At 34.7% G+C, this 12,550-nt stretch overlaps 1 protein-coding gene across 8 annotated transcripts in view; it reads left to right on the top strand.

The window, feature by feature from the left end:
* Positions 1-12,550, top strand: part of TMEM117 (transmembrane protein 117) — a 585,676-nt gene that overhangs the window by 396,473 nt on the left and 176,653 nt on the right. For all 8 annotated transcript variants that reach the window (XM_077170633.1, XM_077170635.1, XM_077170634.1 and 5 more), the window contains one exon: positions 6,961-7,058. In XM_077170633.1, coding sequence (XP_077026748.1) covers positions 6,961-7,058 — 98 coding nt within the window. The remainder of the gene's footprint in view (positions 1-6,960; positions 7,059-12,550) is intronic.

Genomic DNA, 12,550 nt, shown 5'->3' on the forward strand with positions numbered 1-12,550 from the left:
TGAGGATGCTTTTGCTTTGGTTAGCTTTGACTATTGGTAAATCAATATATCTGGAACCAAAATTCTCTGGACAGCAACAGTCTCTAAACATATAGTTGACTTGTACAAATAAAAGGAACTTAAGTAATTTTTATTCTGCCCCTGAATGAACTCCTATAGGGGATTTCAAAGTAAATGTTGAAATAGTGATTGGAATTGGAAATTTAGCATTAATTGCCTCTTTATACTTAGTAAGTATGTCAAATATTGTCTTGCAATTCCATCTAAAGAATTTCTTTATAATTGACATGTACCTGTATATAACCATAGCCTCAAAGAAATCTGAATAAACATGGCATCAACAAAGTGAGGAAAATATGTAAAATTTGGCCATAATACAATTATACAGGGACATTTCCCCAAGCATAAAAAGTAATTATAGGAATCCATGAAAATCATTTACTGCTATTTTGTTGCAATTTTCATGAAATGGTAGATGTTACCAAATTAAAACACCATTATCACCATTCTCTTTAAGGGAAGAGATGGAAAATCTACCTACTTTTAGTGCTTGAATGGAATGCCCAGCATTCAATTCACTAAATCCTTTTCATGTTTCACTTATACATTAATTATGAGTAGCTGGGTGACCTAACTAAAATTTTATATTATATGTGGCAGATTGAATTATATACCCCAGTTTAGACACACTCTTCATCTTAATCCACATTCCTTTGGGTGTGGAACCCATTGTAAATATCAACTCTTGAAGATGTTATTTTAAGTTAAGGTCTAGCCCAACTGAATGAGGTTGAATCGTAATCAGGATTACTAAAGGCCTTATAACGAGAAAGAAAAAGGAAGCCAGTCATAGAAAGCCACAGGGAGAAGCCAGAAACTAGAAATCAGTGGGAAACCCAGAAGAGAAAGGAGAGGACATAGTCGTGTGAGAGGAATGCCAAGGAACCTTATTGATTGTCAGCAAGTCAGCATCAGAATGCCACACTTTGGGAAGAAAGCAAGCCTTGCCAATATTTTGCTGTTGGATTTCTGGCCTCTGAAACCATCAGCCAATAAATGCTTGTTGTTTAAGCCAATCCATTGTATGGTATTTGTCTCAGCAGTTCAGGAAAAACAAAACATATGCTGAATGTAAAGCAAAGGTTTTCTTCAAAATATCTCTCAGAAAAGCAGGAACTGCCTTATGTTCAAATGCTTATAAAATCTCATATTTTATTTTGAATAAAGTTGTGTTCAAAAACATTAATCTAAAACACTGTTAATTAAAAGCTAGTCTCAGATGTTATTTAGGTATTCTGATGGATGCCATTTTTAAAAAAGGAGACAGACTTATTCATTATTCGTGGTGGTATGGCTTCAAAATGATCACTTTAAATGGAAATACAGAATTTTTGTTTAAAATAGGGAGGTTTTGGTAATCAAAGGATCTTGGAGAACGAGAATCAGGCTGCTAATTTTATCTTAAATCAGATGAAATAACATCTCTGACTGTAAAGCACAATCTCTGATGGAGGGTTGATAAATGCAATCATGGTAATCATGTTTCAAGATAATACTAGGTAATCGTGTTTCAAGACAATACTAGCCAAACATGGGAGGGGAGGTTGTGAATGATGCCTCCTGGATTTGGACAATGTCCAGCTTTCTTATGTGGTGGCCCTGTTATTTTTTGTTTGGTTTTGGTACTTTTGCACTCATTGTAGCATAGCATTATTTTCATCATCTCCCAACCATCTTAGATCATTCTATATGAGAACAAAGTCTAAATTGTATTTCTTTGACACTAGAAAAATACTATATAGGACAATACATATAGCTTCAGCAATCTATAGGATCTCGGGCATAGGACAGTTGCCCAAGGTAGGTGGCACACACGTGAGAGTCTAGATCAATGGGGGTGGGACAATGCTGGCTGAGAGTGGGCCCTGCCACCCTTGAACATGAGTGGTCTGCCGAGAGATAATCCAGGAAGGAATCATGTCATACCAAGGGTGATCAGTCACAAAGGAACCAGCATGAAAATTGTGTTATTAATAATAAAATTTAATAGCAGGTAAAGAAATATCCATGAAACAGAGGAAAATTATGACCAAAATATTCTAGTAAATTAAAAAATAATTAGTGAAGTCTATATAAAATAAGGGTTCAAAGCAAAGATACAAGGATTCGGAATAGTGTGAGACATAGAAGATGGGACAAGAGATGGTAGAGCTCAGGAAGAAAACATGGAAAAGACAAAATTACAGAATTAAAGGTCAAATTGGAAATTCTACAAACATTAACACCCTAAATTATAGTAAGGGACGTGATTGAGTGAGCAAAATGAAAATTTCTAATGGTGTGTAGACATAGAAGACAGAGAAAACAAGCACATGCATAATTTCCCTACAGGACAGAACTGAAACAATGAAAATAAAAATAATAAAGAATAAGATTCCAAAAGGATTTAGAATAGAAAGAAAAAAAGAAACAGCATAACCAGCTTTATATGTACTGATATAGAATGACGTTCAGTGTATATTGTTAAATAGAAAGGACTTGCAAAATAGCTCTAAAATTAAATAAAATTAAGTGTATGTACTGTTCATTAACATAAATAATGTATTTGCTATTTATTAATGGAATGATACTTTTAAATGAAACATCGCTAAATAGTGGTTTCCTCAAGAGAGACATTGTAGACATAGTAATGGTTATTATATTATGATTTCATATCCTGAATAATTGATATTTGTACATTATAACATATGAGGCATGTAGCCTTCTCAGACTATTCCAATCTTCAGTAATTTCCCTTCCCTTTGATTTTAGACAATTTTAGACTATAACATATTTTAACATTAAATAACATCATTTTCTAATATAGCTTAGTATATAAAATTGCTTTGTCTTCATGGAGGGTATGAGGTTGATTCTCAAGTCCTTTGACGTTTTAGATCCAGTTATTCAAAGGGTTGCTGATTTAAAACAAAATGTTTGGGTAGAAGTTCCAGCTGTCAACAACACTGCGTCAATAATTATTATACCTGTTAGTTCGTATTGGGTGCTCATAAGTGATGAAAAAGAAAATGAGGCACAGAGAGGTTAATTACCTTGCCCTATAACAAAAACTAGTGTGGTAGTTAGGTTCAGGTGTCAACTTGGCTAGGTGAAGGTCCCTAGTTTTGTTGCTGTGGACATGAGCCAATGGTACGTGAACCTCATCTGTTGCTGATTATATCTGCAGTCGGCTAAGAGGTATGCCCGCTGCAATGAATGATGTTTGATTCAATTGGCTGATGCTTAAATGAGAGAGCTCAACTTAGTACAGCCCAAGCAGCTCAGCATACCTCATCTCAGCACTCGCAGCTCACCCTAGGCCTTTGGAGATGCAGAAAGAAATCACCCCAGGGAAAGTTGTTGGAACCCAGAGGCCTGGAGAGAAGGCCAGCAGCGATGATGATCGCCCTGTGCCTTCCCGCATAAGAAAGAACCTCAGTTGAAAGTTAGCTTCCTTTCAAACTAACGAAACAAATCCCCTTTTATTAAAAGCCGATCCATCTCTGGTGTGTTGCACTCTTGCAGCTAGCAAACTAGAACAACTAGTGAGAGACAAAACTGGGATTTGAACCCAGGCAGGTGGCTCCAGAGCTGGTGCATGTAACAGCATATTAGATGTGTGACCCTGGCCAGCTATTTAACTTCACTGACTTCTTTTTCTCCACTGCTAAAAAGTAGAGAATAATGTATTTTATAAAGTTATGAGAATTATTAATAAAAGTACATCTGAGAACTTTGCAATCATGTAACTCTACAGCAAATATAAAGTGTTATTGTCATTACTGCGACCGTCATGCTCTTATTGATACAGCATCATATAGGCTCAACTCACAGAGAAGCAAGGATTTCACTTAAATTCCTATAGACATAAACTGCTTTTACAATCATAAACAGACTTTTGAATCTCAGAATGCATGTATTCGCTCAATTGCATAGTATCCATTCCCTAAAATAGCTTATACTCTACTGAGAGAGACTATCTGATGTGTCATAATGAGGTTCAGCATTCTATTCAGAGACCTGGTGGTGAGAAAAGAGAATGGAAAGACTGTGAGACTCAAAGTGTTAAACCAACTCCCTGCTTAGAAAGAAAGCCTTGCAATGTCAAAGAATGATAATCTTCCTGTGGGAGAAGCATCAGCATGTTTTGTATTGTATTTATGCTATACAGCACCCTTGTTTGCCACATACTGAGTCCTCCCTTTTCTGTATCTTTTCACACGAAGACTGTTCTTGACCAACACCAGTCCATCAGAAATGAATTTGATTTCTCTAATGTGCAGAAAGTAATTGGATTTTTTTTTTACTGAATGCATCCCTTTATTGACATCTCTGCTCTCGCCAGTTTTCTGCAAGTGACCTGACACTGGTCTGATGATATAACTTTAAAAAGGAGTTGGAGCTGAGGGTGAAAACTACCATCTGTCTTGCATCAGAACATGCAAAAAAGCATCAGATGTTTTTTACCTCATCTTGCGATTTTTCTGGGAAAATCCTTTATCCTTGAATGTCAGTTTTACAAAACATGCTGTTGTAATAATTTGCCATCCTGCAGCAGATTGCCTTCTTCTAGAAAATATAATAAGTATTTCCCAGAAAGTGCCCTGGAGAAAACATTGGATATTGAATAAAGCCTACCCATTTATTACCATGCACACTCTCTGGAACGGGATAAGTATTGCAGAGCAGAATTAATTAAATCTTCTAAAAAGCTAGTTAAACATGAAATATTTAAAGTATTTATTTACTTAACCTTGAGGTTTGGCTTAAATGAAATTTGACTCAAAAATTGTTATTCAAGAAGATTACAAAGGAGCAGTGGCTGAAATTATCATATTTGGAAGAATTGCAATTCTTTCCTCTGGGGAAGTAATGATATAAAACTCTTTTTATGCCCAAGAATATTTGGGATTTTAATTTCTTTACTCTCACTTTTCTTCCTCTTTTGGTAGCAGTATAAGTCTTTGTTTCATGGTTAGTTTATTTTCCATAATCTTCCCTTTTCTCATGTTGATAAATATCATAAATGTTTTTTGATTGAAAATATAATCCAGGGACAATAGTCTGAGTGAGGAGATAAAATTCTGTAATTTTAAAGTTTCAGGAAAATAAATAGATGATAAAATCATCAATGAATAAGTCTTTTTCTTGAAAATAAATAAAATAAATATTTTTCCTTTTGGAAGTCTCAATATTAGTTCCCCCATTCACATGTATCAAAGTAGCTAACACTTTAAAAGAAATATAATGACAGTTTGTATTAAAGCTATTTGTTCCTTTTCAGATTGAACAATGACTCATTTATGCCAATTTTTATTCCCCAGGAGATGTGATAGAGGATGCAAAGTACTTTTTTTTTTTTTCCTGAAGCATCTATAGTAGATCATTGGGTAACAGTTTCTAGATACAGCACATAAAGTTATTATAGACCCTAAGTTATACAGAGCTGGCATAAATCCCCTGTGTTACTGAGTGTAGATCAATGAACTGGCTTTGGTTCTCACAAACCAGGAGAAGCTTGGGAACTCTATTCCAGAAATGATGTCACGAAGTAATATGAAGAATGGAATCTTTCCTAGAGACATGGTTCCTTATTCACTGTTTGGATTGCATTTTAGGTGAGCATGTGAAGCATTGGCATACCAGGGAATGTTTCCAGAGATCATTTCTTGGAGTTTGTATGTCACAACATGGTGGGCTTGCTTAGGACCTACCTCCCACAGGTAGTTTAGTAGTATTTAAGGGCTCACTGATCAGAATGAACCCATCAGGATCTTTCACCCTACATGTTTAAATATCATCCATTAAAAATCATTTTCTGGGAAAAAGTGGATTTTCTGGGAAAAAGGAAAAAATGTTTTTGTGTTTTAGTGTGTATGCCCATAAAAATTTTCAGTTCTTAGAAGAAAGAAGGAAATTCATTCTTCACCCCCATCATATATTAAAAATACTTCTTATAATAGGTTAGCTATTTATGATACTTCAGATATTTGTTGAAATCATTGACAGGCAATGTACTCAATGAGCAATTTACTTTTTAATGGAGCTTTAAAAAATTTATATTGTAATTCATTTTGCCATATCCTCTTTAAACAAGTATTTAAAGTCAGTTATATCAAAGATCCTTAGATGATAATAAGGATACAAAGATAAATCTTCACATTCAAGTGTTTTAAAGTCTGCTAGAGAGGAAAATGTGCATAAGTAAATATAAGGAGGGAACACTGTGTGACACAAGGAGAACGAATCAAGAACTGCGGTTGGAAAACAATGAAGACATCACAATGGTAGCATGACCTTACCTAGACCTCACAACATAGACAGAATCTCTGCATGTAGGAAAGAGGGGAAGGACATTTTAGGTATAAGGTACAGAAATGCTAATGCTGGTGGGAAAATGCTGGATCCTTGAAATAAATAAGCCATAAAACTTGGTATAAGTACTGTACCTCAAGTATGTTTGAAGGAATAAAGGGATAGAAAGGAAGATAATATACTGATTAGTGATATAGCTGAAAATCCAGACATTTCAGGAAATATTTGGGCTTTGGAGTTTCTGATTTAGACAAATTTTTAAAGCATATGGACTTTTGTTTGATATATAGGTTTTTGTCTATGGAGATATTAATATCATCTCAAAGTCACTCCTTTTACATAAAGGATAATATTTATTGAAATTTAGAGCATCTTAATATTTTAAATAGGTGGATGACCTTAAATAAACTCATTCGCTATGTGAAGTCAAATAAATTAAAGTTTTTAATTGAATTAAGTACATTCTGCTAATTTTATCTCTGAAAATATTCTAATGTGAAAATATCTGCATATCTTATTCTCAATAGATGTAAAGTTATAAGCTTGTATTTTAACTTCGGTTTAAGATTTCTGAAAGCACTAAATAAATTCCTTTTATTGCTTTAGGTCACTGATATGATGCTGCAGGACAAACCCTATCCTGATTGGGGAAAATCTGCAAGAGCTTTCTGGAAGAAAGGAAATGTTAGGATCATTTTATTCTGGTAGGAGATTCATTTATTCATTTATACCTTGTCTCACTCATTAAAGGGTTTGAGTTAGATACAATTTTCCTCAGATACAGAATTCTTTGTAGAGGAATATTTTCAGTTAAAATGATACTTCATTAAAGTGATTAAAACCGTTACCCTAATTATTATATGAATTAATTTCAGCACATATATACATTTTTTTTTTACATGAGCAGGTACCAGGAATCAAACCTGGGTCTCCAGCATGGCAGGTGAGAATTCTGCCACTGAGCCACCGTCACACTCTTTTTGCATAGACCCATTTCTAAGAGTTAAATTCCCCTAATATAATGATGAAATACAAGATTCTACCAGAGCTAAGTAGGTTTTTGACTCATCAAAAACAAAGTGTAATTTTTTTGAATGAAATCTGATGTAAAAAGTCTGTCTCCAGTAAATATTCAATCTCCAGGATATTTGATAAAATATGGTTTTGTCTGAATAAGTTACACAGAGAAGGAAACTTCACAAATGCCATCTGGAGTATTAGCATTTCTACTTTATGCAGCTTACGTTAACTTTCCAGTTCAAACATTGCAATAACAAAACAATCCATGTTTTATGGAACTTTTGTATTGTGTGTAATCACCATTATTTATGTGTATTTGAATGAGTTTAAATAGAAAAGACAGGATGTAGAGACAGCAAGAAGGAGATTTGATCTGGCTGTGGACATGGCCTAGCTCAGAGATTCAACAGACACACGGTCGTTTATGTACACTAAGATACAGAAGCATGTCATTGGCGGTAGCTTGTGCCTGGTAAATCCTATCCTGCTCATCTGCCTTTTGCAATGAAGGGGAAAAAATTCTGTTTATTCTTGGAGTCAATTCTGGGGGTTGATTTTTTTTTTCATGAAAAAGTTAAAAATCACAATAACTCAGTATTTGGGGGCAAATATACAATCTAAACTGTCTTGGTGTTTTCACACTATTATTAAGTGTTATTAGAGATACATGACATTTTGAACTCAATTCTCAGCAAGTAAGCAAAAGTGTATTTTTCAGTAATTTTGTAAAAAGGAATATGGTTTTGTCATACCTTGTCCCGTGAGTCAAATGTGGTCTAATTTTTTTTTTTTTTTCGCATAGGCAGTTTCCGTGAATCGAACCCGGGTCTCTGGCAAAATGTGTTCTATTTTTGTGCTGCTATTTAGCTGCTGTATTTTTTTTTCTTGTTTTTAAGTTCCCAAATAGCTTGTCTGGATAAGAATATACAGTACAATAAGGATAGCATATATTCATTGAGAGTGTGTTTTGCTCCCAGCATCGCCGTGTGCACTGTACTATCTATATTTTATGCATTTAATTCTGACAACCCTATAAGATATCTAGTTTTATTATCCAAATAGGTCTCTGACTCCAGCACACCCCTCCACATCCATTCTTAATAATTACACTAGGCTGAATCTAGTGTAATTTAGAACAAAGAATACCTAAGTGTGCAAATCTCCATGTGATTATTTTTAATCACTCTTTAGTTGGTGGTGGTAAAATAAGAGCAATGAGATTCTGAGATGTCCTTCATCCCTTATCCTACCCTACCCTACCAACAAAATTCTCTAGAGGGAGTTTAAGAATCATTATTTAAGGAGATAAATTCTGGTATCAAAAGCTTTCATGGAATACCTTTCTTAAAACAACATCTATTTACTATTTTTGCACAAGTTTTGAACTTTTTAATGTAAATTTAAATGCAGCCCATTGATGATTTCTCACTGTTGGTTATCACATATATTATCTGCAGTGGCAAGCCATGCACATAGTAATCTGCAGGTCCCTATAATTACTGTCATTAGTTACTATTAATCACAATTGATGTTTTAGAGGAGAGGAGTTCATACTAAATGTTTGCCTGGAGCATCTTAGTATAATTTTTTCCTTGAATATTTTTATACATATCTCTTTATTACCAATCTCTAATATATAAATGGGTTTGCTTTGGGCATATATTATAATGTAGGCATAATGGGTAAACGTAAATGATTTCAAATGAGTAATTATCTACTGATTAATAGATACTATTCTTGAATGGAGGCTTAGCTAAAATTTATTTATGCTTGCAGACATTATTTTTGTAAAAGTGTTGATAATTAGATAATATATTTGAGAGATGATGTTTTGTTGTTATATTTCAAAAGTACTATTTATTTAAAATTATGAGGAGCATAAAGAAAGCAAAGCAACGTCTTAATGCCTCTTTAAAATATTTTTGTCATAGGGTGCACGGGTGGTTCAATGGTGGAATGCTTGCCTGCCATGCAGGAGACCCGGGATCAATTCCTGGACCATGTATCCCAAAAAAAGTGAAAAAAATACTTTCATTCTATTTTATCCATTTCTATACAGTTAGTTTATCTTAACAAGGGTATTCTTGGTTTTTTTAAAAAGAAATCTGATGCAAAAAGTGAACATGGAAATTATGTGAATGCAGTTGATACTTTTTAGAAAAAAGGAATTTAGCAAGTATAAAGGGCATTTGTTTTTTCAGCACTAAGAGATAAAATACAGAATTCATTGGCAAGGTTTTAGATAAAATAAAAGACAGTATTTACATACTATGTGTCACCCACACAAAAAGAAGTGTTTTATTTTGCCCTAGTTAAAGAGAAAGAGATTAATGTGACAAAATCTGTAGCGGAGAAGAATTTTGTGAAGGAATGCTTTCCTAAGTTGAGATGTTCTTATTTGCAACAATTTAAACAGTACAATGTGCAATTTTATGCTTATAAACTCAACTCTTACCTACATGTAGCTACTTTAAATTTCAAAATTTAAAATTTTCAAAATTAAACTTATGACAGTTTTTCTTTGACTTTCAGTCATTGAAGAAAATGGTTCCTATTTCTTTCTGTAATTGTGCGAAGATGAGGCCACTGTAGAATATGGACTTCTGCATCAGTGAGGAAACTAAAACATGAGGGTATTTGAAAATGCCAAATGGAAAAGTGTTGTCGTTTCCTGGCCTCCTCAAGCAAATACCATGAAATGGGTCATATTAAACAATGGGAATTTATTTGCTCATTGTTTGGGGCTGGTAAAAAGTCCAAATTAAGGCATCATCAAGGTGATGCTTTTGTCTCAAGACTGTGATGTTTTGGGATAACTGCTGGCAATTCTTGGTCCTTAGCTTGTTTTTTAGGTTCCTGGTCCAGGAATCAAGTCTGAGTCTCCCGCATAGAAGGCTAGCGTTCTACCACTGAACCACCCGTGCACCTGGGCCTTAGCTTTTTTACATGGCAAGAGACATAGGGCATTTCCTGGTCTCTCCCTTCTCTTCCGGATAATTGATGTTCAGCTTCTTTCTGTGGTCTTCTCTCCCTCTTTCTGAGTTTCATTCTGCATATAATGACTCCAGTAATAGGATTAAGACCCATCCCGGGCCATACTTTAACTTTAGTACCTCATTAAAAGTTCCTACTTGTGGGTGCACGGGTGCTTCAGTGGTAGCATGCTCACCTGCCATGCCACAGATCCAGGTACCCAAAAAGAAAAGAAGGAAAACTTTTTACATGTGTGGGTTCATAGCCACAGGGGCAGATTAGGTTTAAGAATTTTTTTTCCTGGGGTACACACAGCTTGAAACCACCACAGAAAAGGAGAAATGTGTCATATATCACCTCTTCCAAAGTCCTTTTGTTAATTAAAAGGAATAAAGATCTAAGAATCTAAATCATAGCTGAATGCCCTACACTGCTGTATTTTTCAGAGGTGCTACCAAAAGCCATTTTCCCCAACTAGTGTCTGAAGTAAAAGGACGAATACATAAAGAGCAAGTAATATAATGATATTTGCGTTAGCACCTCTCTCTTTTATTTACTCTTTGAAGACCACATTTGCACACTTTTGATAGGAAGCATCATGGGATGATATTTACCAAAGGGCTTAGTTTATTGTGAATTAGGGGGAGACGTTCTTCTGTGATTGGTAGAGGAATTGCGGAAGGAGGGATTGGAAGCACAGATATTCCAGGTCTCACCCTCCAGACGTATGAGAGTATTGCACATTCTACCCCTTCTGAAGTGAGGCGAGATTGCATGATTGCCTTGACCAATCAAATGTTAGTGAAAGTGACATGGGTCATCTCTAGATTGAGCCATTTAGTTGTCAGTGAGAAGCAGTGCAGGGAACTCCTTTCTCAGCAGCAGTTCTGGAAGCTTGTGCTTAGCTGGGGCCTAAACCAAACCTCCTTATCAGCACACAGTGGGCATGCAATGTGAGTGGGAAACAATGCTTTGTGATGTTAAGTTACTGAGATCTAAGGATTGTTGGATATTGCAACAAACACTAGTCCACATTGATTTATACAAAAATTGACCACTAGAATTGGGGTGCTGCCACTCTAGAAAGCTAAAATTTGTGGACAGGAAACAGCAAGAAAATTGATGACAGAGGCTGGAAATATGGTAATGCAAATGTTAATAGTGGCAAAACATTTGGTGAATACTGTGGTGTGTGATTACTTGGATGCTAGAGGAGAAGTTGGCAAACAAAATGTTAGTAGTATAGATGTGTACTGCTGTACACATAGATGCTTATCTTCTTTTTTTTTTCTTTTTGTTGAGCAGTGTCTTTTATTACTTATAAAATACTTTATTCAGTACGGTGATGGTTTGAGTGGACGTCTATTTCTTGATCATGATTATTTTACCTTAATTCTTTTCTGGGAAACAAATGTGGCTGCTGATGTCTGCTTGAAATATGATGGTTCTTAAAATCTAACAAGAGGAACTTAGTTGTTTAACTTTGACCAGAGAAGAACTAATCATGAAATCAATATCTTAATATACAGTAAGTATAGTATAGAAGAATAACATGATGATAATAATAAAAATTAATAAAGTAGTAAAAATCATCTTAGAGACAGGGGGAAATTCAAGCTAAAAGGTTATAGTAACAGCACAGCCAATATCTAACTGTGTAAACTATATTACTACTTTGGGTTTTCATTTCCTTTTCTGCAAATGGGATATTTTGATTTTGCGAGAGCCCTTCCAGCTCTAAAATAGCTATTTTCTATCGTAAGGCTAAAAAGCTGAAGAATGAGTAATTCTGTTCTTCTTTGCTCCAGAGGGCATAATATGGAACAATGAGTTTAAGTTATAAGGAAGCAGACATTAGTAGCTTCATAAATAAAATAATTTCCTAACAATGTAAGCCTCTCAGTATTGAATGAGCTTACCTGATGATGTCCTGAATTACCCATTAGTTGAAGTATTTCTGCCGAGGATAGATATCCTCTGGGATGAGGGAGAAGAGATTTTTACATTGAATGAAAAAAAAATCACTTCTAAATTTTCATCAAACTTGAAACTCTAAGATTCTACATTTTTAACTAGAAAAAAACATTTCATATTTTCTGCTTTACAATGGAGAGGATACCAATTGTAATTTAATGTGCTCTGCCTGATTCTGTCATCATTATAAATACATTTTTACCTTAGACAATAATTCAGTAAAGGTTTC

Source organism: Tamandua tetradactyla, chromosome 7, assembly GCF_023851605.1.
Source record: "Tamandua tetradactyla isolate mTamTet1 chromosome 7, mTamTet1.pri, whole genome shotgun sequence".
NCBI lineage: Eukaryota > Metazoa > Chordata > Mammalia > Pilosa > Myrmecophagidae > Tamandua > Tamandua tetradactyla.